Below are 26,664 nucleotides of genomic sequence, written 5' to 3'. Positions count from 1 at the left end.
TTTAAATCTACTATATATGGGTCAAGAAATATTTTGTAGTATCATCCTTCTCCGACTAAGCCTACCCATCAATTCTACAAATACATGTAATAGGAACCACAAGGGCAAGCCCATAACTATTTGAAGGTTCTCTCCGATTCACTATAATACTTATTGCAAAATTAAGACGGCCGGAGCAATGCCACTGTTGGCTAGGAAATAATTCCTCAACACAAATCTCTTGTTCGAGAGGGGTTCTCAAGTGTTAGATCTAAGAGTCAAGGACAGGTCTTTGAGAGGTCGACTATCCTTAGAAACGTTGTTTGTGATGTTAGGAATGCCATTGTTGCCTAATATAAAAAAAGGGGAAATAGATAGAAATAGGCCTTTTTTTTAATCTTAAGACAGAAATAGAACAAACTAACCATACATAAGTTATGCACACTATGCACAAAATCCAAATTACTAAAATACTCACATATAAATACTAAAAACCCTCAGCTCATTTCAGCATTTTTGTCATTTGGAAGAAAGGCATGCCGAGAGAGCTTTGTAAGCTCCGGGTTTCTAGGTTGGCACCCTTCTTGGGCTGGTCATATCCTAGATGACGTCTCATAGATGTTTCTTTTGACTTTGCATTTCTCACGCATTTTTCCGACTATGGATTTTGTCCCTCCTCTGGTTTTTGCCATAGCCTTAGGGTTTTTTAGTGAGACTTACTTCCTTATGCAATTTCCTACCTTATTGAGAATAATCACTACAAGAAAAATGGGCTATGGATACAAAATTGAGGACACATAGGAGGAGTTTGTGTCCTTTGAACACTAATAGGGTGAAACAGTGCGTATTTTATGAAGGGCACTAAGTATTGTGCCCAAATGTAAAAAAAGTGGACACAAACACATTATTGGGCACGAAAACCGAGACTTTTGTGCCCAAATGTCCATCCAGCTTTCACGTGTCCCTTTAATGTCAGAAATGAAAATTTAATATTAATTTACGAAGACACGATAGCAGTTTTCATGCCCTCTAATTTAATATATTTAAATAAAAAGTATGTTTTTTGTGTCCTCTCCATATTTACTTTTTCCTATTCCACAATAATAAGATTATTTATTAATTTCAACTAACACAATAATATTTTCATGCCCTTTGTTTTAAATAAAATAAGAATACCACTCTCTTTGGACCAAAAAAAAAAAAAAAATACCACTCTCGCTCTTGTTAATCTTCACTCTTCACTCTTCACTCTTCTCAATTCCTTCCTTCCGCCTTTCCTCTTTCTTTTTGCCTTCCTTTTCAACCCCAACATTTCCTCTCGATTCCTCCCGCCTCTCTTCTGTCTCTCCCTTTCCCAATCAACCCAAGCCTCTCACCAACCCTGGGCTCTCCTCGTCAACCACAGCCTCACTTAAACTATCCTCCATTTCCTCCTCAATCATCTTCCTCCCTCTCGTATCCTCTATCTTCCTCTACTCTTTCACGCAACAACGCCGCCATCCACTAGTCACCAATGGCCGCCAAATTATACCTCCATAATCATCTTCCAGTCCTCTTTCCAACCCCTAAGTTTGTTTCTACAAATTCATAACCGAATTTTCTCAATTTCAGATCTAAGAAATGGTGACCGTGGGTTTTCCGACCAATTTCTGGCTAAGCCTGCAGGAATTGGACCTCGACCTAAGAGGTAAAAATGATCCTCTCCTCATGGGCTGTCCTCCAATGTAAGTGCTTTTCCAAAATAGAAATTTTAGTTTTGGGATCAATTCTAGATTTCAAATTTTAATTCCATTATAGATGTCAATTAGTATTGTATCCCATATTTGAAATGTTGTAAATTGCTTCTGTTGATCCCAGATTCACTAATCGGTAATTTTTTTTAAGATTTGCTGGTGTGAATAAGAAATTTAAAGTCCGTTAAAAAAAAAAAAAAAGCAAAGCACAAAAATAACTGAATGGAGTATTGGTAGTCCATCCTGTGAGAATGGTTTTGCATTCGACTATATTTGTCTTGGTTTCTGATGAGTGATGGCTATAGAATCCATGCGTACCCGATTAATATTGTAGTCTGTTAGCCGAGTGGGTCTTTTAGTCACTAAGATCAAGCATGAAATGATTGATTGCGTTTGAAAATTTGTATGAAATGATTGGTGGGTTTTGGAATTGTTGATGGAATAAGTCATGGGTTTATGAATTTGGGGTTTATATGTTGTCAGTTTCTGGCGTATTTTGATTATGTATGCATTGGTATTAATGGTGGGAACTAGAAGGTCCATTTGTCCAGTCCAAATGACCGGCTGGATGACAACAGAGTTGCAGAGAGGACAACTTCTCACTCCTCTCTTCCTCTTAGACTTCGATATAGTGGCAAGGCTCTTCATTTTTTCATTATAATCACCCATTCCACTTCCAAATAAGTCATATTTTTGGGTATTGTGTCTATTCATCTGATTGTTTTTGTTTTTTAGCTTTTAGCTCATTTGTTTCTAATATAGGAACTGGGCTATAGTTGGACTTAATTTCAAGTCTATTCTGTTATAAATTTCGGGGTTGAATATGGGGATTGTGTTTCAGAACTGTGATTTAATATGTTGTCAAATTAGATTTGGGAGTTCATGTTGTGGCTTTGAAGTTCAAAGTTCTTCTTGGAGAGGTATTAGTAACTGTTAAAAACTAAGACTTTTCATTAAAAAAGAAAAGGTTGTGATCTGTTATTTGGGTGTTTTAACTTTCTCTTTGTGGTAGGGAATTGTTCAGCTGGTGGAAAATGTGTACAATGCTTTGTGTTATGTTTCTATGAATTGTTCCTCATTTTGTATCATAGGTTAGTTTAAGGATGGTAATAGGATATTTCTTAATTGTTCTTGGACCTGCCTCAAATTGATAATGCATTATCCAAAAAGTAATAATGTCTAAGTAATGGAGTAGTCTTTTCAAAAAGAAGACGTTGAGCAAAAAGAAGACGTTGTCAAAAAGAAGACTGCAGTTATTCAGGTTAATGCTTGAACAAAATGAAATAGAAAATGAAAGCATTAAGTAGTCATCATGTCCTAATCCTGTCAATGATAACTGGATTGACATGCATGCATATAATGTACGAGATCAATACAAACATCCAAATGTCTCAAAAACTACATCTCACAGTTTAATTTTAGTTCAAATGAGTACACATTTGACATAAACTAAAGTATTTTTTTCTTCCAATTTTTCAGGCACGACGGTTTATTACCCTCATTGATGTTTGTGTTTATATATAGTGCACTATATTTTTAGTCATTGTAACTGTGATTGCTTAATGATTGTGGTTGTTTTTGGGATCTTTTTTTGTGTCTTAGGCTGAAGAACATGATTGAAATGAACCTGATCGTGTGACTTTTTCCAAAAATGACACACACAAAAGGACCTAAGCAACTCCCAGTTGATGATGAATCTGCCAAAATGATGGTAATTTGTACATTTTCACTTGACCAAATTTATTTCCAGCAATCTTTAATGAAATTTTATGCATTTACGAATGATTAAGGCTTTTTCAAACTAGTTGGCGTTTGAAAATCTAGAAGTGGAGGTTCGTGAGCGTGGTGAAAAGGTAACAACAAATGTTCACAATAGGATTTATGCAGAAGTGCTGGGCCTGGAGAAGCGAAATCAAGTGCAGGGCCTTGGCCTTGGAGTTAGTTGGGCAGATGTACCAGGAATTGTTACTGAACAGCGAGGTATTTCTAGGGAAGTGAAGTATCTTTGGGAAGCTTATGAAGCTCAGAAACAAGCCACTACTGCTGCAAAAGAAAAAATGACTCGTATGATGCATGAGGCAAATGAGAAAGCGGAAAAAAATGAAAAGAGAGCAAGAAGAAAGCATATAAAGGCTTAGGGCCGAACAAGAGAATTTGAGGTTAGCAAAGGTGCAAATGGCTGAGCAATTGAAAGCCATGTTGCCACATGTAGGCATCAACATTGGTTCATTTGGAGTGGGTGCTCTACAAAGTACTTCAACTCAGCAGCTCACACGCTCAGATTTCAAAGCGTTTCGAATGTGGAAATGACAAGAATGTGCAGTATGGACCTCCAATTTCTAGTGCTATGATGCATGAGGACTACCAAAGTGAGAATACTGGTTAGTTGTCATCAAGCAGCCCTTGTAGATGTGTATTTTGTTTATATATTGCTGGTTTAACCATTAGTACGTTTGAATTAGGGATACAAGCTTGGATATGTTATATTTTGTTGTATATAGAGAATCCCCGGTATGTCCAACATAGGATAACATGTATTTTTTGGTTTAACATTTGGATGGGTTGTATTGTTAGGTTGCATGAATCGGTCTCAGCCAAGAACATGGGTTATGTAATATATTAACTTCACTATTTTAGTGCTAATGTTGATTTATGTTTAGTTTGTAATGGATGATTTGTAAGTTTCTAAAATTTAGTGAAATTAGGTTCTGTGAGCAACCTGATGATTTCTATATTTAAATAAAAATATCCAATTGTGCTGGAGTTTTATTGTATTTTTTTAAAACATAATAGTGGCACAATTTTAAAGTTGTGCCCTTGCTTTAACATTTCTATAGTAATCTAAGCCTTTAAAATAGCAATTGTGCCCATCTTACACCATACATTTAGTAGCCTTTATTAGAGGTGAGACACAATAAGGGTTGTATTGTGCTTAGCTTTGGGCACAAAACGTCAAATTGTGTGCTATAAGCAATGGTGACGCCCATAGAGGGCACAAATACAAACTTAGTTGTTGCACTGTTGCTATTGCTTTATGAGCACAAATGTTGGTGCTTTTTGGCCTCAAAGGGCACATATAATTTATTGTGTGCAGTGCTCATTTTTTTTGTAGTGAATGTTTTCCTTAGGATCAGTGCCGATGAGTCGACTTCCTCAACTTCTGCATGGTGCTGAATCCACCTTAAGTATTTACACACTCAGGGGGGGTGTTGTACTTGCAAATGTTTGTGAATTACAAGTCTTAGTTCAATACGTAAGAAATTGTACATGAAATGCACTGCATGCGCATGCTATCTCACTTAAGGCATTTGCATTGCCACAATCTTACTTGAGGCAATCTTTTTTGTGTACAGGTTGGATGAAGAAAGTAAGAAAAGGGAATGTCAACAATAAAGTTGTGGGATCTTGGTGGTTAACCTAGGTTTCGAATCATGCGGAAAAGATATTGTCATGCAGTTTCCTCAATTGTGTATGTTTGTGCTTACTTGTATATTTTGTAGGCATATAATTTGAATTCTTTTTTTGTTTTCTAACTATGAGAGTAAGCATGTAGATATTGTTGGCGAGACACTAGAATTGTTAGCCTTTTGTTTACATATGCAATGATATGATTGCCAGTCTTCCATAAGATGTTTTATCTTTTGAAAGAAACTTTATGTTATGTTGAATTTGTCCCTTTTTTTTTATGTTGAAGTTATATCGTGGATGTTGTTGATTATGATAACTTGCAAGTCTCAAGAAGAGAACTTCATGATCTCTTAAGTAATGCATCGCTAAATAGCATTCCGCTCTTGGTACTACATAACGAGATTGACAAAAAGGAAGCTCTGTCTAAAGAGGATTTCTCATAAGAAATGTAAGTGAACTTTTCATACTTTGTAAGGAATACGATTGCCCATATGTGGTGGTTTACTTTGAACAAATCAATGTTTATGTTATTTGTCGCATATGAATGTGTTTGTTTTACATATGAATTGTGTTAGTTTTACATAGGAATGATGTGTTAAGCAACAGTATGTTGCTGTCCAGGGATCTCAAATCCATCATTGATAAGGAAGGAAGTTTGTTGGTTCATGATATCCTCCAAGAACTACATTGATAGTTATTGATTGGCTTGTTAAGGATTCTAAGTAAAATATTTTACTTTTTTCTTGTTCGCACTGATGATAATACATTTTTTAGAGTGGATTTCAACAAAGTTATTGAAGTGGTATTTGCTATTTGCCCAGTTGGGTTTGTCGATATCTAACAATCCATCATCATCTTCTGTTATGTGCTTAAGGCTAACATATTGGGGTTGTTGCAGTAGCCTTATGTCAATGTTTTGGTTTATATGTATACAATTTGACTTTGTGAATTGTAAAGTACATACTACTTTCGTTACATATGCTATGATTATTTTGGTTAACAAATTTGACATTGTGAGTTGTGTAATGTGCAAATTGCAATCTTTTGGTTATTTGTGATCGTTGTGGATTATGTTGTAATTGTATCCGCAATACGAATATCATGTCATAAATGATAGAAGCAGCTCCTTGCCCAGTCTCCAATTTTATGCATAGCATGTGCATATAATGTATATTTTATGTGCATGTCATGTGCATTGCGTGTGCATGACATGTGCATTACCTATGCATGACATATGCATGACGTGTGCATATCCTTTGCATGACTTGTGCACCATGATATAGCATTTATGTCATTTACATGTCGTATGTACAATGTATATGGTGTGTATTTACATATTCCATACTCTTCACATTAAGGTACTTTAAGACATGGTAAGCGGTGTAGATAACAAACACATGTAGTCCTTACATTTATAATCATATAATAGTTAGCAAATACATTCCACGATACTGTTATCATCATATAATAGTTAGCAAAACGAGGTTGTACCACCCTGTAACTTGGCGTTAAAACCCTCAATTCCATGTCTCAACTTGGACATGTATGGTGAATTGTTTTGGCTATCTGATAAGTGGAATGTGTTGAAGGTGTTTATGCGATAAGGATTCGATGCATGTGACCTACAAAAGTTGTAGGAACCCCAGCAGTCATTTTTTGTCCCAACTTGAAAGTTGCTTCCAATTTGTGGGAAGAAAAAAGTCTTCCCCTCCTTTAGCTTATATACAAGGTTACATATCACTAAGTACCCAAGCAAAACCTCAACTAAAACCCATTACCTTTATAATATATTATCATTATTGAGGAACCTTTGCAAGTTTCCCTCTCTTTCTATATGGTTTTTCGGTTTTGGAGGGAACCCAAGTTGACAATAAAGGTGACGAGACATAAAGGTGAGGTGGTTAAGATAATCCCTAGGCTAATAGCACATTGTTCCAAGGTTTTCCTTTTTCCTGCCATTTTTCCCTCTCTTGTTTCTATGTTAGGCACAACAAGTTCTTCCATTTGCCAAACACAAGTAATAATGGGTTCAACTTTCGTTGTGTCAAATATTCAGTTAGTTAGGAAACACTTCACTTTGTCTAAGCTGATAAGATGACCTCCTAAGACTAAAGAATATAGAATTCTTTGTCTGCCGAGACTGTGGATAGATAACCAACCAACCAGTTGCAGTGTTGTTCAGTGATCTAACCTGAAGGTGTTGTTGAATTGCTTGGTTCTACAGCTCCAATGTTGTTAGTCCAAACTGAAGATGTAGCCAGTTATCAACACAGTGCTATTCACTTGTTCGAGCTGGAGTTGTGTTGATGGGAGCATTAGGATATCTAGTGTTTTTCTTAGGGGTTTGAGAAGGGTTTCGCATAAAGCAAGGGTTTTCATGTAGAGCATTTTGAGTTATTTGTTGAGTTGAAGGGGTTCCTTTCTTTCATTCACCTTTTCCAATTACATAGACAATCTGATCTCTGGATAATTCATATTTATCTAAGGCTTAATCTCTTAGCAATTTCAACTCGTGTAGGACTCGTCCGAGCCCTCTTTGCGGGCTGAAAGCCCATTGGCCTAGAGGATGACCATTGGGCCAAGTTTCATAATTCCCGAATCAACCCTCCTCGACCCAAACTATTATTTTAGGTCAAAACACACACACACACACACACACACACACACATATCACATAAAAAACTGAAAATATAACTTTAGCCCCTAGAATTCAATGGTGCATTTAAACTATTTACATATTAATATGAAATATGAGAATGAATGTTCTAAAAAACTATACGAATTTGAATTGTTTTATATATTGAATGACTTTACTAATTTAAATGACTATATTAAAGCTTGAATATTTATGCATATTTTTCTCAATTTAAATAATAAAGAAATTAAAGAATCAGATATATTAAATCTTGAATATTTTTTCTCATAATATTAAATCTTGAATGTTTATGCATATTTTTCTCATAATATATCATGTTGAAAGCTAACATAATAATTTGAACACATTTTATTTACCGTTGCCAACCTCCATATAAGGAGTGCTTTGACATAAATGTAAGACTTGAATATTTATGCATATTTCTGAAGAGAAGTATTATTGGCACTCCAAAAATCTCATTCTATACTCATCAAGTGTATTTTTCTTTCCTAATATAGAAAGTTTGGAGTGTAAAATGAAATTTTTAGAGTGCTAATAACAATTCCCTTTCTGAATGCATTGTCTATGTTTTTAAATTTGCATAAAATTAGGCATTTTATTTCAATTTTTTATCTTCTTACCAAATTTGAAATATGAAAAGGCACCAATTTTGATTTTTTTTTCCATATTTTTATCATTTATACTTGAGTCCAGTGCGGTTTTTCAGTGGTTGTGTTATCAAAATACACATTAGGCAGAAAAAAGAAACAAGGTATTTGTACCCTTTGTTTTTATCTATGTTCATTTTGTTGTTTCTTCATATTGTTTGTTAATTAACCTACCATGATTCCTTAAACATTTGTTGTCACCAACTGACATATATTTCATTGTTGGTGTTACTATTAGGTGCAAAATGGAGTGTGCCATTATTGGAAGATATTTTTTTTCAAAAACAAATCAACGGCAATTCCAATACATGCCGACACCTCTTTCATGGGATTGTGCTCTGAAGTGTGTTCGCGGTTTGATGAACTCATAGTTGGGGCATTCCAAATGACTTATGTTTTCTCTGACCATCCTCCATGCTTGTTAAAATCTAATTTGGATGTGTGTGTGTTACATTTGTCATGTTATAATGACAAGCAAAATTCTGTGACTATTATTGCTAATGAGAGTCAATCACGATGTGAAAGTGATAGTGGGTGTTAATGGGAATGGATTTTCCTTTAACTTTTGGGATGGTGCTACACCTAGTAACACCAATGATTTCATTGGAAAATATGTTGCACCACTGACACAAACTTATCATCTCACCCATGGAAAACCTATATTAATCGGGTTGGTCAAAGGTTTATTGGGGGTGGGGTTGGGGGGTGGGGTCTTTGAATTTAGAGACAAACTCCGTAGGTATTCCATTGAGAAGGGGTTTAGCATAGCTTTTTTAAAAAATGAAAAGGAGAGAGTGACAACTGAGTGTTCTAAAAAACTGTCTGAAGGCTGTATGTGGCAAGTGCACGCCACTTTGTGTCACACCAATGGGGTTTTTTTCTTTTAGATTTGTACATTGAACAATACACACACTTGCAGCAGTTTGATTCGTGATTAGAAGTGTGGCATGATGTCATCCAAAGTGGTGTCATCCGTTCTCATGGACCAAGCTTCTTTCAAGCCAATGTTGAAGCCAACTGAGATCATAAAGGATTTTAAGAAATATTATGGATTGGATATTTCCTACTATAATGTGTGGTACAAGAAGGAATCAGCCAAAAAAATGATGCATGGTGACGAATCGTTGTCATACAATCACTTGGCTTCGTACGTCAAAGAAATTGAAAATTCAAATCCTGGTCACATTGTGTGTTGGAGTGCGATGCGGAATCTTCCCGATTTAAAAGGATATTCGTATCTTTCCATGGTTGCATAGAGAGGGATTTGCGTTTTGTAGTTAAATTTTGGTTCTTCGTATTTTTTTTACATCATTTCTTGTTTTCCATGAATTGCATATGTGGCAACTCTTAATTTACCTACCCTTATATTTCCAGGCCTATGTTGTTTCCTGATGGAACATTTATCAAGAACAAATACAAGGTCACTTGCTGTTACTGGGAAAAATGGAAACCAAGGTACTTATATCCAAATATGATATATTTATGTTTTATTCTATTTTCTTAATACATTTGTCCAATCATGTCTTACATATATATGGAGCACATAGTCCCTATAAATTGTGTGTTTACATACTGTATATATTCATCAGTATATAAACTAGGTCATTTTGTTGGAAGATTTTCCACTGCTATATATAAATTTTATTGGTGTCAATTTATATTTTCTGCCTAATTTTTTTACAAATTGCTATCAGGTTTTCCAGTTCACAATACTACTATATTTATAACATACAGTCTTATATGAAACAGGTATATATCTTTTTAGCCTTTGCGGTTGTTAACTCTGAAAGTGAAGACAACTGGTCTTGGTTCCTCGAAAGCTTGTCAAAAATCGTCACTCCTCTAGGAAGAACCATTACATTCATATCTGATAGACAAAAGGGGTTGATCGAAGCAGTGGCATCAGTTTTTCCACAATCACCGCATGCATTTTGTTACCACCACTTGAAGCAAAACATACTTCTTAAGTACCCATCCTCCCTGGGTAAGTCGTATCGCGACTGGATCATTCAGCTTCTTGGGAATGTGCATATGCTCCTACCGAGGATGCATACGAAATGCATATGAGGACGTTAATGGAGGAAGGTGGTGCTGTAATGAGGGACTTCTTGAAAACTCTTCCAAAAGAAAATTGGGCAGCCGCTCATTTTCCAGGCCCAAAGTATGGCGAAATGTGTTCAAACGTAGCTGAATCCTTCAATGCTTGTATTGTCGATCAACGTTTTTTGCCCATATACCAGATGCTTGGATTTTTCCAGATCATTAAAATAGATTAGTAAGTGAGCCCGAAACACGAATTCTAAAGTCAATTGTAACAAGTCAGCACAACTATCCTACAAAGGGTATAGCTAAAATACTCGAAAAATGCATCACATGCTAGGAAATTAGTATAATCATATGTATTGCATGTAGTCTAATATCTTAGTGACTACGATATTTAGTTTCTACTCATGCATTTCGGGTTTGAATTTCTCCTCTTCCTAAATTATCATAATAATTTCGAACTCTAGCCCTCTTCCTTTAATCATAATAATTTTTGTTTTTTTGTTTAAAAACAAAAGTAAAATCAAACGTGGACAAGCCCAGCTCTTGTTGCCGCTCAATGCGATACCATGCGTCACAAATTACGTTCACTGATGAAGGCTAGAAAAGGAGTAAGCAAAACCGTGTATCATAGTTTGAAAGTTCACCAGTGTACGTTCAATCCACCAAACGCGGATTGCACTGTGTTCGCCAAGGTGATTTTCATCGGATGAGAACACGTGCACCATTCTAGAACGGTGGACGTTATAATAAAACCCTATAGGTCATCAGTTTTCTCTTCACTCGCATTCTTACAGAATTAGAACATCCATCCATACGGTTAGAACTTCTTGGAAAACCCAAAATTTGGTTTTGTTCAGTACTAATACTAGTGGAGAATATGAAGGTACGTAAATACACTACTACCAAACCATACAATTTTTGTTTTTACGTTATAGCTACAGCTAGTATGATTTTCTTGGAAAAAAATCAACTCTTTCTTCATTTCTTTTTGAAAGGTTTTCTGTTCTAATAACCCTAGAAAATTTACAAATTTAGTCCATACGGTTGATATTCATAACTTGACCACGACATGTTTGTTTGGTTGGTTGCATGATATACTGCAGCAAACCATAACCATTGAGGCGCAGTTTAGATGCGAAAAATGTCGGTCCAAGGCCATGGAAATAGCTGTTTCAGAAGACGGTTTGTTTCGTACTCTTTAAAGTACAGGTGTTCATGTTAATTTGATCAACAAAGTACAAAACGAAAGAAAAATATTTTAAGCTATTTAATCAAATTTGTTTAAGTATTTGAATGATAAAATGTTTTTCAATTTATATAATCGCGCAGGTGTAATATCAGTGGCTTTTAAGGGGACAAATAGAGATCAAATGGTGATTACTGGGGACAGAGTTGATGCAGCGGGGCTGGCCAAGTCATTGAGGAAGAAGCTTGGCTATGCAGACCTGCTGAGGGTAGAAGAAATAACCGAAAAGAAACCTCAGTAAAAAAGTGAACCTGAACGAGAAAAAGAAAACCGAACATGCATATGTTACTACACTTAACAGGAGAAAAAAACTTATCTCACCATCCACATCAGTTGGAATTCTTCATCAAAGACCCGAATGGAAAATATTAGTATTTTATGATTATTTGAGTTTGCTTGGTAGTTTAGTATATAGGCCTAGCTCATCCAAACTAGAGTTTCGAGGTTTTTGCTCTCTATAAATTTAGCTTATAGTTTAGTATGAATAATAAGTTAATCACAATTAATATAGTCTTTTGGAGTTTTGCAGTCGTTTCAGCATTCTTGTTTATTTAATAATATCTTATTATTTTGTAGTCTTGTATATTGCGCACTCTGATATTCAACTCCGCCACCATAGAGTACTTGCACCATTTTGTAGGGGAACTTGCATCATTTCAGGGAAGGGGCTGTTTGCTTGGAAGTCAATCTTATTTTAAATGTATTTCGCAGTTTGATAATGTAACATATATAAAATTTAACAAGATCAGATGATCATTTTGGCATGGTGGTCGACTTATAGGTTGCAATATTATATCTTAATCCCGCATTGGTAATATGATGGGGATCTGATCTTGGGTACTTAAGCAACTAAGAATCTAAATATGCTAGGCGAAATTCGATTTTTGGTTAAGATTATACATTGCATAGCTATACCCTTAACAGTTTATTACCTTATTTTCGTTGATGCGTATTGATCTTTTCATAGTTTACTAGTGTTGTGTTTTGCTTCAGCTAGCTGCTGGATGTCAAGAAAACTATATGTACTTCTTACATTAGTACTATAATCTAATGATATTTCTCTTCACTTGCAAATGAGAAGTATTAGGTTAGACTGTTGTAAATAGTTTGTTTGTTAGGTTAGACTCTTGTAAATAGTTTGTTTGTACTAATTTATTTTGTTGACTCATTGTGAGATTTAGCCTGAATCTCCCACCCTTTAGTGTAAAAGACGATGTATACGAAAAATAAATGGCTTCTTGTAGGAGATATATGATGTACATACGTCAGGTAACATTATTCGCTGGTATGATTTATAACCTTATACAACATTAACGATCGAAAGATCGCATGAGGATCCTCTTGAAAAAAACAATGCATGAGGACTTGTTCATATAGTAATTTTAAATTTACTATAGATAGGTCAAGAAATACTGTGTAGTATCATCCTTCTCCGAAGCATACCCATCCATCAATTCTGCAAATACATGCAATAGGAACCACAAGGGCAAGCCCATAACTATTTGAAGGTTCTCTACGCTTCACTAAAGTACTTACTGCAAAATTAAGATGGCCAAAGCAATGCCACTGTTGGGTAGGAAATAATTCCTCAATATAAATCTCTTGTTGGGTAGGAAATGCCCATAAGAGTAAAGGAAAGGCCTTAGAGAGGTCGACGACCCTTAGAAAGGTTGTTTGTGATACTAGGCGTGCCATTGTTGCATAATATTAAAAAAATAACTTTCTCCAAGGGAAATGACAACTGGTGTTGTCGGCTAACTTATTTTTTATTTAATTTTTTTGATAAATAAAATATATTGATGAGAAAAAGAGAATACAAGCAAAAACGAGTAGCTGAAAATACAAACACGCAACAAAGAGCTGCAGCTATAAGAAAACAGACAACAAAGCTAACCATGCTACATCAAAGCAGCAAAGCAGCAAAAATAAGCACCAACTATTCATAGTTATATTTCATTCCCGTAAAGTAGAGTCATTAGCAGCAGAATGGGCAATTGTCAAAGAACTCAATCGAAGTCTAATGGTGGACTTAATTGAGTTGAGAACCACCCAACAGGTTGACATAAGTTCTTGAATCTACGGTTGTTCCGTTCCCTCCAAACTAATACACAGTAGCAGCAAGACTTAACTTCAAAACTATCGATGATAGAGATTTTCCCTTACAGCGACTAGTAGCCCACATGACAAAAAAAAGGCCAAGGGACACTGCACTTGAATAGCACTGAAGACCAAATACCATCAGTAAAAGGACACTCAAAGAAGAAGTGGCAATGGGACTCCGTAGAAATAGAGCAAAGTACGGAAGTGACAAGAACTGACAGAGCAAAAGTCAAAATTCTATGCCAACCAAATAATGAAGCTCATAATGGGAATATTTTGATTATACCAAACAAGATTAGACCATCCTACCATAGGCTTGTATTGACGAAACTTATCCTAAGCAGAAGTAGCAGAATAGATGCTAGACGATGAAGGTGTCCATCGAATCATATAACCCAAGCTACAATTTGGCACACTATTAGACATCAAAATTTGAATTTCCAACAACTCATGAGAAGAATTATCAGCCCAGCACCAATTAGAACCATTCTAAATATTGCAAACCAAAGCAGTTTTGGAAGCTTGGAATTTACAATGATATGCCAACCTCAATTGACAACAAGAGGACCTAAAGGATGCCAATTATCATACCAAAGAGATGTTCCCCTACCATCTCCAATTTTGTGGAAAAGGAAAAGCCGAACAAAATCTCTCAATCGAAGATCCTTCCTTCAATTCCACGAGCAATTTTAAGGGATCTTAATCTGCCAAAAGTTCATATTTCTCAAAAGATAGATTCTAGCCCAGACAGACCAAATATTGTCTTCATTGATGAGCAAGTTCCAGATGTGTCTAACCATAAGCACTTTATTCCAGTCAATTAATTTTTTAATCCCAAGACCTCCTTCAGATTTAGGAACACACATCATCCCAAGCAACTTTAGCAACACGATGACTAGAAAGCTTACTAGACCATAAGCATTTTCGGACCCTTTGCTCAATATTGCAGAGAATTTTCTTATGAAGCATAAGGCGTGAGGCCCAAAAAACTTGCTTACTACAAAGAACAGATTGAACAAGTTGTAAATGATTGGCAAAAGAGAGGACCTTGTTCTCCCAAACTCTAATTCTAGCCTCAACGCGCTCGATAAGAATGAAACAATCTTGCAAATTAAGCTTTGTTGAAATGAGAGGCACACCAAGGTAGCGAATAGGCAACTTTCCTACGGCAAAATTGAAAGGAAGCATAATTCTAGAATGCTCATCTTCATCCACACCCGCAAGAAAAATTGAGCTTTTAGTTGGGTTGGCCTTAAGATCAGACAAAGAATTAAAGCTGCATAAAGAGTCCTTCAAGATCTTAGCTGAATGATAATCCCCTCCACAAAATATAAAGAGGTCATCAGCAAAACAAATATGAGCAAACGGGACTACCTAATAGCGCCAATGGTATCTAAAAAAGGGCCAGCATTTATATTAGAGGTAATTAATAAAGAAAGCACCTAGCAACAACGAAAAGGTAAGGGGACAAATGATCCCTTTGTCTCAAGCCTCTCTTACTAGTAAAGAATCCCGTCAATTTACCATTCACAAAAATGGAGAATTTGGGGGATGGGATATAGCAATGGATCCAATTGATCATGACAGGAGGGAAGTTGAAAGCCACCAAGAAGCTAAGGATGAAGTCCCATTCAACCATATCATATGCTTTCATAAGATCAACTTTGAGAGCACACCTAGGAGACCCCTTATCCCTGTGAAGGTTTCTAAGTAACTCTTGGACTAAATAAATACTGAAATGAAAAGCTTTCAAAAGTAACTTCTTACTAAGAATCGATACTATAGAAAACTGGTAGCGGAGCAACAGACAAGGGAATGAACTAAAATTTGGTACAAGGTTGCTGAAGAAGTAAATGAAAATGCTTAAGACAATAGGGGTTCATTTGTTACATCAGACTATCATAGACTAGACTAGACTCAAGGACTAAGTTGAACTGGCTTAGAATAGACTAAGTTAGACTAACTTAGTAAAGCGTTTGATACAGTATCAAACTAAAAACCAAAATAATTAACAACTATAATATTATTTTATTCAATACACATTTAATAATTTCCTATTATTAATTCAAGCATTTTTTTTCTAAAGTATCTAGAACACTCAACATCTCTCCGGAGAATTCTTTCCCTTTCTTCCTCTAAGGTTCCGCCCACCATTATCTCCTTTATTTTCTCCATCTTTTTCCTGCAAAACGACATCCTTAAAAACAATTTTTCCTACAAAATCGTTCAAATTTGTTGTATCGACCAAATATTCACCATCGATAGTCAGCCTTCCGCTTGGTGGTACTTGATGATATTGCCTCATGTTTGGTATAAACCAGAAGGAAACTTAGAAGGTTTTGCATTAAGAAGAATAGGGAAAGTGACGAGAAAGATGCTTGTAGAAACTGGGGACAAAATGTAGCACTGGGGATAGGAGAAGCAAGGCCGGTCTTGAGAATTTTAGGGCCCTAGGAGAGACTTCGAAGTGAGATCCTCGAGTTTTCTGACTTCCAACTCTTAGAGCATTAATATGTATATAAAAGAAATTTGCTAAGTACATGAAAAAGTCTATTTCTACATTAAATATCACTAAAAATAAATATCAAAAGAAGAAAAATGTACAAAGATTACATGTCTCGCGTTTTTAGACGTAAATGTACTAATTAAGTTTTCAAAATCTAATTTTTCAACCAAAATTTTTTCAATTCATAAGATTGCTAACCCATTAATCATTCTTGTGACATAATTGATTGAAGATAAAATTTGATCAACATTAATTTTGAAAATCTTCTTTGTACAGAGCAACTACAACTAGTATGGTTAAGTCAAACTAAAAGAGAAGTCGCTACACAGTACTCTAAAATCCAATCTTTTTTCTATTGTTTATTGTTACAATGTTGCTTTTTATGATCATTAAATGAATGAATGGTTGGATTATAGGTACTGCATCTGACGGCTAAGAAAAATACTAGGGTGAAGAGAATAGTAATTTCCGTATACAGGTAAAACTATAGTTACATGTGCGTGAGGGAAAGGAAATAAAAAATAAAAAAAAACTTTTGTGGAAAATTATATTATTGCCTATAATTATATTTTTGATATTTTTATTAAATTTGAATTGTAAACATTTATTATATACATACACATATAATTTGGGTGTGTAACTTGTGTGGGAATCTTTTTTGTTCGAGCAATATTAAAAATATGACATTTTATTAGCAATTGATGATAGTAAATTTGTTACATGTAAGTTACTTCAAATTTGTTCTTAAATTGGAATTTATTATGCATGCATTGCTGCATCTAGACCAACATGGTGGAAAAAGAGAAGTTTTAGTTGGAACAGGAAGCAGGATTAGAAAAAGGCACGTGGGTGGAAGCATGTATATGATGATGGAATTGCCTGTGTGGGCTAGGCTATTGGTGATTATTTGATAAGGAGTAAATTGTCGATTTATCCCCTGAACTTTTATCTTGTAACATCCCACATCGTCCAGGAGAGTGGATCTTGTGAGCCTTATATGTATATTCTCATCTCTATCTAGCACGAGGCCTTTTGGGAGCTCACTGGCTTCGGGTTCCATTGGAACTTTGAAGTTAAGCGAGTTTGCGGTAGAGCAATCCTAGGATAGGTGACCCACTGGGAAGTTCTCATGTGAGTTCCCAGAAACAAAACTGTGAGGGTATGGTAGGGGCATAAAGGGGACAATATTGTGCTTTATGGTGGAGTCCAGCCCCAGATGTGGTGGGGGCCTGGGTCGGGATGTGACAATTTGGTATTAGAGCCAATCCCTGGCCGGGAGTGTGCCGACGAGGACGTCGGGCCCCTAAGGGGGATGGATTGTAACATCCCACATCACCAGGAGAGGGGATCCTATAAGCATTATATGTATATTCCTATATGTACCTAGCATGAGGCCTTTTCGGAGCTCACTGGCTTCGGGTTCCATTGGAACTTTGAAGTTAAGCGAGTTTGCGCGAAAGCAATTTCAGGATGGATGATCCACTGGGAAGTTCTCGTGTGAGTTCCCAGAAACAAAACCATGAGGATGTGGTAGGGGCCCAAAGCGGACAATATTGTACTACGATGGAGTCAAGCCCGGGATGTGGTGGGGGCCCGAGCCGGGATGTAACACACCTAGCTTTCAATTTCCCCCCTGAACTTTTCTATTGGAAAATTAAGAACTCAAACTAATTTTTTTAGCCGATTTGCCCCTACTGTTAGTTTTTCATATATTACATCCATATTTCTGTTAAGTGAGACCATGCACAACATGTGAGGGTAGTTAAGTCATTTCACTCTTAAAAATGATTAAAAAAAATGAAAATAAATAAAAAAAAAACAAAATTTTCCCTCTATTTTTTCCCGCTAATTCTTATCCTCAATTTTATTTTTCCCTCTCATTCCTATGCATGAGAAATGACATATGGTGTTATTGTCTTTATAAGTAGCTAAGTTAGTCTTTTTCTTGAAGCATGTACTACCATTTTTATTTTCTCTAACAAATTAATAATTTGACAAATACTCATGGTGTTATTGTCTCCAAAGCAGTGCATTAATATAAGAAACATGTTCATAATACTCCTAAAAAAAGGCTCAAGATAATTACATACTTTTCATAATGTCATAATAATCCCAATACAGTTCCATAAAATGATCCTTAAGAAGTTGGAAAACATAACACCCTCAACTTTACTCAGCCATCAGAAATGAAAATAGGTTTAGGTACAAGATTCCAACCAAATGAGGAAGGCCATGGAAAGTGTAGTTGATCTCCACGTGTCATGTGCATTTCGAGCAGAATGTTTGTGCTCTTGTTTTGATAACTAAAACATTATTTTGCTTTTGTTTGGTTAAGTGAAATGCCCACATTTTGTAATCGAGATTCTATGGGTTATATAAGTTTTGATAGACTTTTACTTGTTTGAAAAGTCACGGATAGCTAGGGTTGGGCAATTGAAAAAAAAAACCGACTAAACCAATCAAATCACACTGATGATTTGGTTTGATTTAATTTTTTTTTTTTTTTTTTTTTGAAGAGTAAACCGATCCACACTGACTAAGGTTTGTTTGACGAACGGTTCCTACAATTCTTGAATTGGTAACCGAATCGATCCATGGTTGCTTTTATTTGTTTTAAACTTTTAATCAGTATAGATAGTGTTGTTGTTGCCGCCCCATTTTGGGTATTTAATTAATGAATATCACTTTTGACCCAAAAAAAAAATTAAATAAATTAATCGGAGTAGAGATAAGGTTCCCCTCTCCTTTCACTCACTCACGCTCAACTCTTAGACTCATCGCACCCATCGTCGAAACCCTACCTTTGTCTTCGCCGTCCCTTAAGTTGATCGTCATGCTTCGTTTAATAGGTAATAATCAAAAGACTTCTGCTTTTTGGTTTAGTTTCATCTGTGTTTTTATTCTTTCACCTGCTTTTAGAAAAAAAAATTTACAATGATCCCATTCGTTTCTGCTTTTGGGTTTGGTTTCACCAGCGTTTTATTCTTTCATCTGGTTTTGTGATTTTTTTACAGTGGTCCCATTTGTTTCTTCTTTTGGGCTTGATTTGATATGCATTTCTATTCTTTCATCTGCTTAGGTGGTTTTTTTCCTTTTAAGTGGACCCATTTCTTTGAATTTTTTTTTTTACAGTGGACCCATTTGTTTGATTAGTTGTCTAGATTCGTTGACAATGATTAATGAATTTGATTAATCACTAAAAGTTGATAGTGTTGTTATTTGACTAATCATTAATAGTTGTTTGTGCTATATTTAATTAATCACTAATATGCATTTGTCTCGATTCGGTTAATATGTGTACTTGTATATGACAATATGTATTAAAAATTTGTAATATGCAGTTCAATATGTATTTGTAGGTTTATTTACGATGGAAGGTAGTTCACAAACTCCCTCCAGTGTTACATCTTTCATCCCTTCCAGTTCAAGTCCTACACAGACTTCCATACCCACTCCTGAAACACCACAAGTTGTAAACCCAGAGCGAACAGCTGCACTCCCCCCACTTCCTTCTTCCACTTTAGAAAATATGAAGCCTGTAAGGAAGCATCCCTTGTTTGGTTTTATTTTACTAAATTGCAAGTTGAAATTGGAAGGGAGTGATGTAGAGCCAAAAATAATCAAGAAAAATATGGAAGCGACACGTGGATTTTTGGGTAAAAAGACACGATTACCCTCGAGGCACACTGGGATTTCTACGCGTAAGCAATGGGCAATCATCCCTCAATCAAGTCAAAAGTACCAAAATAGGTATTTGTTATAAACCTATTTCATCCATCCTCATCAAATCTTCTCCACAAGGTAACCTCCAAATCATTCATTTCTAATTATATTAATTAGCTAATTAATTGATTTATTAGCTAACAAATCATGAATCTCAACCAAAAAGCCATCCAAGTGGCCGGTCCTCCTCCTCGCAAAGGGGCCGGCCACATCCCTATATAAACACCCTCATTTTCTCCAAAACCTAAGTCCAATTCTCTTCTAAAATTCTCCAAATTTCTCTAAACACTTTTCCCTCAAATTCTAACTTTGGCATCGGAGGTTCTTCGGCCAAACCCCCCCCCCTCCCAATTCCTCATGTGCACGTGAGGCTCTTGGCCTTGACTTAAGGTGTTTTTTGTTTTGTAGGTACAATTTTGTCCAAGAACAAGAAGAATAAATTTGCATCCACAAGTGAGATGCAAGGGCTGAATGCAATCTCTGTAAAAAGGATTACGCATGTCATGGGAGAAGAAATCGGATATCCACTATGCTGAATCATCTGAGATTGGGTGGTTGTTCGAATTCTCCATTGAAAGTGGATAAAAATAAAAATAAAAACTCTTAAATTTTGCGGAGGGTGGTAACTTTGTTGGATGGACATAAGCAAGGAAAGAAGTAGGCTTGCTTTGTGGAGATGATCATACTGGATGAGCTCCCTTCTAAGCATGTCGAAGAGTTAGGGTTTAGGCGGTTTATGAGAGAGACCCAACCTAAATTTGATCCACCATCTCGTATAACTATATCTAGAGATGTGTGGAATCTGTTTCACGGTCAGAAGGCCAAAATAAAGAGTATCTTGTCTGCCAATTCACATAGAGTCTCTCTTACCACCATCACTTGGACTTTGATTCAAAACATCAACTATATGGCACTCATAGCCCATTTTATATGATACAAGATGACACCACATCTACCACAATTAAATCACCACGGACATAAAAGACTCGTTGTAGAATATCCAATATTACCACGGACATTTAAAGACTGTTATGAGTAAACGGTTTTAACAATGGGCAAATTGGCCCGTAATAGAAAATATTAAAATAATAACGTGCAAGTAAAGCTCGTTGCAGTTATTTGATATGACCACGAGGTAGCTCGATGTTGAAATAAATTTAATCACACGTCTTCTTGAAATCAATCACGGTCTCTGAATTTTGTAGGTTAATTTATTTAATATTACTCTCGAATTTGTTATCAGAACCAACTCTATCTTAATAAACCCAATCTATATACCTATTCCAGATCTGATACCACCAACCACCCAGTCTAACCCATTCGCTTCCTTCGGCGGTTTCTCTGAAATCTCCAAACTACTCATTTCTCTCTCCAAAGCCCCGCTCCCCCTCTTCTTCGAAATCGCAACCGTCTTTTACCCGACGCCCACACAAGAACTTGTCACTGACGCAGAGCCCGCCGGAAGATTCCTCCGGAGAACGACATGTCGGTCGCCGTCCCCATGGCCTCGCCCACTCGCCGGCTCAACTTGAATGACCAGCCGTTCCTCAATTCCAGGATTAGTATGTCTCTCGATTTAACATCTAAGTATGTTTTTTTTTTTTTTTTTTTTTTACATTTCGATTTTGGCTAAATGTGATGAAGATTAAAGCTTCACCTAGTTTTGGTTCAATAAAATGATGCAGGAGAAAGGGATGTGTTGATAACTGATAGGGTAAAGGAGGCAAGTATGCCTTCTCCAAGCATGACCAAGCATAGAACGAGCAGTGTGAAAGTTTTTGGGATCGAATTGTGCCCTGACAATGTGGCTGTTGCCATGGTATTTTGTTCAAGGTGTCCTAGGCCTTGCAAGGCTTGCTGTCAGTTTTTAACTTTCCATTTAAAAGACGATTTGCATCTCGACCTGGCTGAGGTACATTTACATAATTACATTCACACTTTCTGTTGTTTTTCGGAACTGGTTTGCTTTACATTTTTAGCTCTAGTTATTAAAAGTGGCATTCTTGATGAACTGTAAACTCATATTGACGTTGGTATTCACTGATTCGTAAAGAATTTGCTTTGAGGATTCTGATTAATGTGAAAATGGTGCTAACCGGGGTACGATAATGGGATTCTAGCTTTGAATTACTGATGTGAGACATTGTTTTTCTTTAATAAGTGAATTGTTTGTATAGTTTTGGTTCCTGACAAATTTACATGTGAAAGATCTCCCTCAAATTGTCCCGCTCTCATTTTTAATTTTGATGTCCACGAAGACTCAACGATGCTATCCTTGAACCTATTTTTGTTTGTTTTCCTGATTTTTTGGCATTTTGTAGGCCAACTGCTATTATAGTGACCAACAGAAGTAGAAAGAAGGAAAAAGGGGTTAAAATTTGGCTAATTCTGCAAGTGGCTGGGTTTTGCTTAGTTTAAAATTTGGCTATTATAGATGTTTTGCAAGAGGGTTTTGCTTAGTTTAAAGGTCTTAATGCTTCTTTTTCGTTTACTATTGCTTTTGTTAATTTTAAAGCACATAACCAACATTACAAAATAACGTCTCATACAATACTCAAATGGGGTGTATGAATACACCAACGTGATCTACTCAACCTCACGAACATCTCCATATTTTTAAAATAATTTTCTGACACCGCACGCGCCCCCACATACCGGCCAAGGCACGACCACACCCGCCGCCCATGCGTAAGCATGTGCCTGGCACACTGACGGCGTCAGTTAACGCCATTAGGAATATTCCGTTAAATCTAACTGATTCCGTTAACGCCATTAGGAATATTCCGTCATCTTCTCCAGCCAAACTCCGGCGCCGGAAAACCGGGAAAAATTCAAAACTTCATATCTCACTTGTTCTTCAACCAAATTTCACAAAATTGGTACCAAAATGAAGCTTACAACAAGAGGAACAAATCCATACCACTTTCAAGCATCAAAACCAACGGAATCTCACCGGGAAAACACCACCAACTCCGGCCAAACCTGCAACTCACGATCCCAACGTCCAAAACCTTCAAACGAACCACCCCGAGCCTCCTAAGAACCTCACCAAGCTTCCTACAAGCTTGAAATTCCAAAAAACACAAGAATTAACGTGTGCATGAACAGTGACCAAAATCGGGGATCTCGAGTTCGACATGAAAACGAAGGTATCCATACCTGAAATGGGTATGGTTGAACTCCTAAGGACCTCACGAGCACAAATATGTAATTTGTTTCCTCGATCCGTGACGAATCCAAGGGTTTTGGGTGTTGTCTGTACAAAAAGGATAGGAAAGGGAAAGTGAGAGAGTCTCGGGACAGGGTAGAGAGAGAGAGAAATGAGTGTGGTGTGTGTGTGGTCCAAAACCATTCAAGCAAAACCCAAAAACGACCACACAACGAAACAAACATACTAGGGGTAAAACCGTCATTTCACCCCTACGGTACGAAAAGTCCGGGACGGGTTGTCACACTATTGTTTATGGTATTGATTTGGTTAATCTTGTATAGCATATACTAGTGCTTAAATCCCGCGCGTTGCTGCGGGTTTGAAGTTAAGATAAAATGTTAAAATGAAAAAATTTCGGTTACAAAATAGGAACAACGATAACAACAATGAATTTGGAAAAGCCTTAATTGGAAAAGGTTAAATTTAGATAATATAAAGATACAAATTATAGTTATCCATTATATTGTAGCAGTTGTATGTATTTCTGGACCAGGAGGATTACATTCAATTACAAAAAATAGAAATTCCTGTTATAAAGATACAAAAAAACATTATAATAACTGAATTTCTTCTAACAACCCCATCTAATATATTGTGTTCTAGCTTTTGCATACAAAAAATTCAAAAGAAAGCAAACGACTGCCAAAAGAGGGAGAAGCAAAGAAAAATTGAAAAGAAAACGGAAGAAAGAAGAACAAAAGTAGAGATACTACCTTGTGGCGATGACTGACACGTGGACAGGTATAAATTTTTATTGTTTGTTGTGCCACAAATCATGTGGCCCGGTTTTAATCACATTTTTTAAATATTTTTTTTGTCTTTCCATCAGATATACATGGGTTTAAAAAGTTAAGAAGGTAAAAAAAATTTTATTGTTTGTCATCACAGAAAAATTAAAATAAAATGTACAATGATAAATTATACATATACTAAAACTCAGTTCGGTCACAATAAAGAACAAAGAAAAAGTCACTTATTTTAAGTCACTTGTTTTGCTTATGTTTGAGCAGCTCCAGGAATCGATAGATTTCATATCCTGCAAATTCAGACTCTTAACTTCGCTAACTTTATATACGGTTGTAATTTATCGATAGGAGTTGGAGCTATATTTTTCATTTACCTTGGTCAAACAAAGCAGAAATTTTTTAACTTCTCATTTGTTCTTTATTTATTATTTTCTATTTTCTCTACTCTAATTTAAACATCAAATTCATCCAAAAATAGAATTTTTTAACAATTATTTCCTATTTTCTGTGCTCTAAATTAAACACCAAATTTACCCAAGAACATAAAATAAAAAAAATAAGTGGAAAAAAAAAAGAAAAAAAGAAGAAAACAAGAACGACATATTTGAAGTAGAACCAGCACGAAAATGGCAATACAACACCTGGGAAAAACGAACAACACCATTTCCTGAAAATACAAAACATAACCAAATCATGCACCCATAATAACAATGACGACACACACGAAAAAAAGACGAAGCACCATTTGCTAAAACGCGAAAGAAAGAGCAGAAAAAGCAAAGGAAAAATTGATCAGGAAAGAAAGAGTTAAAAATGAAAGACAAAGGGAGAAACCCTCTCAGCAGAAAATCCCCCGATGATCAACACGTGGAAGACAAAAAGCAGAGCAAAACCAAAAAATAAAATAACCAAAGGCAAGGTAGAAGACAGCGGGGCTTCTCACAATTTTTAATATTTGGTTTCCATGCATTCAAATTTTTTTATAATTTGTTATTGTGTTATGTGCCATAAACCTGGATCAACTCATTTTTTTAAATATTTGTTGTCAGTTTTTTATTATTATTTTATCTTTCTTTGTGCCCACACTCTGCTGGAGACTCTGCATTCAAATGTTTTTATAATATTTTAGGGATACAAACCATGTTCCGTGCGGAGGTGGATTGTCTACCCTCCCATTTCTGTACTCTTCTCATGTCCTCTTGTGATGTGTGATTACGGTTAAGTTACATTAATTTTTTTATAGAAATAATAAAATAAAAAGTAATAGGAATATAAAATGTTGATGTGGCTTAACCGTGACTACATAAACAGGAGGGCATGAGAAAAGTTTGGAAATGGATGGGCAGACAATCCACCTCCGTTATGTGCCACCTACTGCAGGAGACTCGGAGTGGAAGACAAAAAGCCAAGCAAAATTAAAAAATAATATAAAAAAAAGACAAAGCAATGGGGCTTCTCACAATTTTTAATAATTATTTTGTCCATGCATTCAATGTTTTTATAATTTTTTTATGTGTTATGCGACACAAACCATGTAGCCTGATTTAAGTCATATTTTTTAAATAATTTTTTGTCAGTTTTTTAATTAATTATTTTATCTTTCTTTGTGCCACAACTCGACGATCATAGACACTCAATCTGGGAGGACAAAGGATGATCAACACGTGGCAATCATGGGCAAGACAGGTATTTTATTGTGTGAAGCAGGCAGCAAAAGGGTAATGGACCAAAAAAATCAAGGGCATTTCCGCCCTTTTACTATTACTGAACAGTGATAAAACTCAATTGAGTTTTAATATATATAACTAGTGCTTAATACTCGCGCGTTGCTGCAGGTTTGAAGTTAAGATAAGATGTTAAAAATGAAAAAATTTCGGTTAAAAAATAGGAACAACGATAACAACAATGAATTTGGAAAAGCGTTAACTGGAAAAGGTTAAATTTAGATAATATAAAGATACAAATTATAGTTATCCATTATATTGTAGCAGTTGTATGTATTTTTAGACCAGGAGAATTACATTCAGTTACAAAAAATAGAAATTCCTGGTATAAAGATACAAAAAAACATTGCAATAATTGAATTTCTTCTAATAACCGCATCTAATATATTGTGTTCCAGCTTTTGCATACAAAAAATGAGGAGATGCAAAAAATATTGTTGAGTTTTGGGCAAAAAAAGATATGTAGAGGTTGTTAAACATGATTTAATATAGATAAACAAAACACGGTAAACATTCTTGATCAAAGTAGTGAAAGGTGTCTTCAGCCCTTGTTGTCATTGATAAAGCAACCTGAACAAAGAGGAATAGAACATAACATATTTAGATAGGATTTAGTATCACTTTTAAATCGTAATGGAGGAAAAGATATAACAACTTGAAAGCATACTAACCTAATCATTGTTTCTAGTGCTGTTGTGTGGCTTTGCAAAAAGCAGAACAAAACCAAAAAATAAAATAGCCAAAGGCAAGGTCGAAGCCAGCGGGGCTTCTCACAATTTTTAATATTTGGTTTCCATGTATTCAAAATTTTTTATAATTTTTTTATTGTGTTATGTGCCACAAACCTGGATTAACTCATATTTTTAAATATTTGTTGTCAGTTTTTTTATTATTATTTTATCTTTCTTTGTGCCCACACTCTGCATTCAAATGTTTTTA

At 35.7% G+C, this 26,664-nt stretch overlaps 2 protein-coding genes across 3 annotated transcripts; both read left to right on the top strand.

The window, feature by feature from the left end:
- Positions 1–11,266: 11,266 nt before the first annotated feature.
- Positions 11,267–12,243, top strand: LOC125472174 (heavy metal-associated isoprenylated plant protein 47-like). Its single transcript, XM_048573288.1, has 3 exons — positions 11,267–11,352; positions 11,573–11,651; positions 11,799–12,243. The coding sequence occupies exons 1-3, from the start codon at positions 11,347–11,349 to the stop codon at positions 11,954–11,956; spliced, it is 243 nt and encodes an 80-aa protein (XP_048429245.1). The 5' UTR covers positions 11,267–11,346; the 3' UTR covers positions 11,957–12,243.
- An 8,971-nt stretch (positions 12,244–21,214) lies between these two features.
- LOC125468022 (folate-biopterin transporter 1, chloroplastic-like) lies at positions 21,215–22,109 on the top strand. Of its 2 annotated transcripts, none has more exons than XR_007254115.1 (2): positions 21,215–21,631; positions 21,730–22,109. XR_007254115.1 is itself a non-coding variant. In XM_048573355.1 (2 exons), exons 1-2 carry the CDS (start codon positions 21,528–21,530, stop codon positions 22,059–22,061), a joined length of 411 nt encoding a protein of 136 aa, XP_048429312.1. In that variant the 5' UTR covers positions 21,215–21,527; the 3' UTR covers positions 22,062–22,109. The 2 variants fall into 2 exon arrangements, 1 of the variants encoding a protein (XP_048429312.1); XM_048573355.1 differs by having other exon boundaries at positions 21,215–21,606.
- Positions 22,110–26,664: the final 4,555 nt, after the last annotated feature.

The sequence above is a fragment of a genome, unplaced genomic scaffold (genome assembly GCF_019419815.1).
Source record: "Pyrus x bretschneideri cultivar Hongxiangsu unplaced genomic scaffold, Pyrus_bretschneideri_v1 Contig66, whole genome shotgun sequence".
Classification (NCBI taxonomy): domain Eukaryota; kingdom Viridiplantae; phylum Streptophyta; class Magnoliopsida; order Rosales; family Rosaceae; genus Pyrus; species Pyrus x bretschneideri.
The sequence above is the reverse complement of the archived record's forward strand: the minus strand, read 5'-3'. Positions and strand labels throughout refer to the sequence as shown.

Bases quoted from the DNA above. Each gene is read 5' to 3' on its own strand.
- LOC125472174 (XM_048573288.1), top strand. The intron at 11,652-11,798 runs GTTTGTTTCGTA...ATAATCGCGCAG, and splicing joins AATAGCTGTTTCAGAAGACG to GTGTAATATCAGTGGCTTTT.
- LOC125468022 (XM_048573355.1), top strand. From the start codon at position 21,528: ATGTCGGTCGCCGTCCCCATGGCCTCGCCCACTCGCCGGCTCAACTTG. The intron at 21,607-21,729 runs GTATGTCTCTCG...AAAATGATGCAG, and splicing joins GTTCCTCAATTCCAGGATTA to GAGAAAGGGATGTGTTGATA.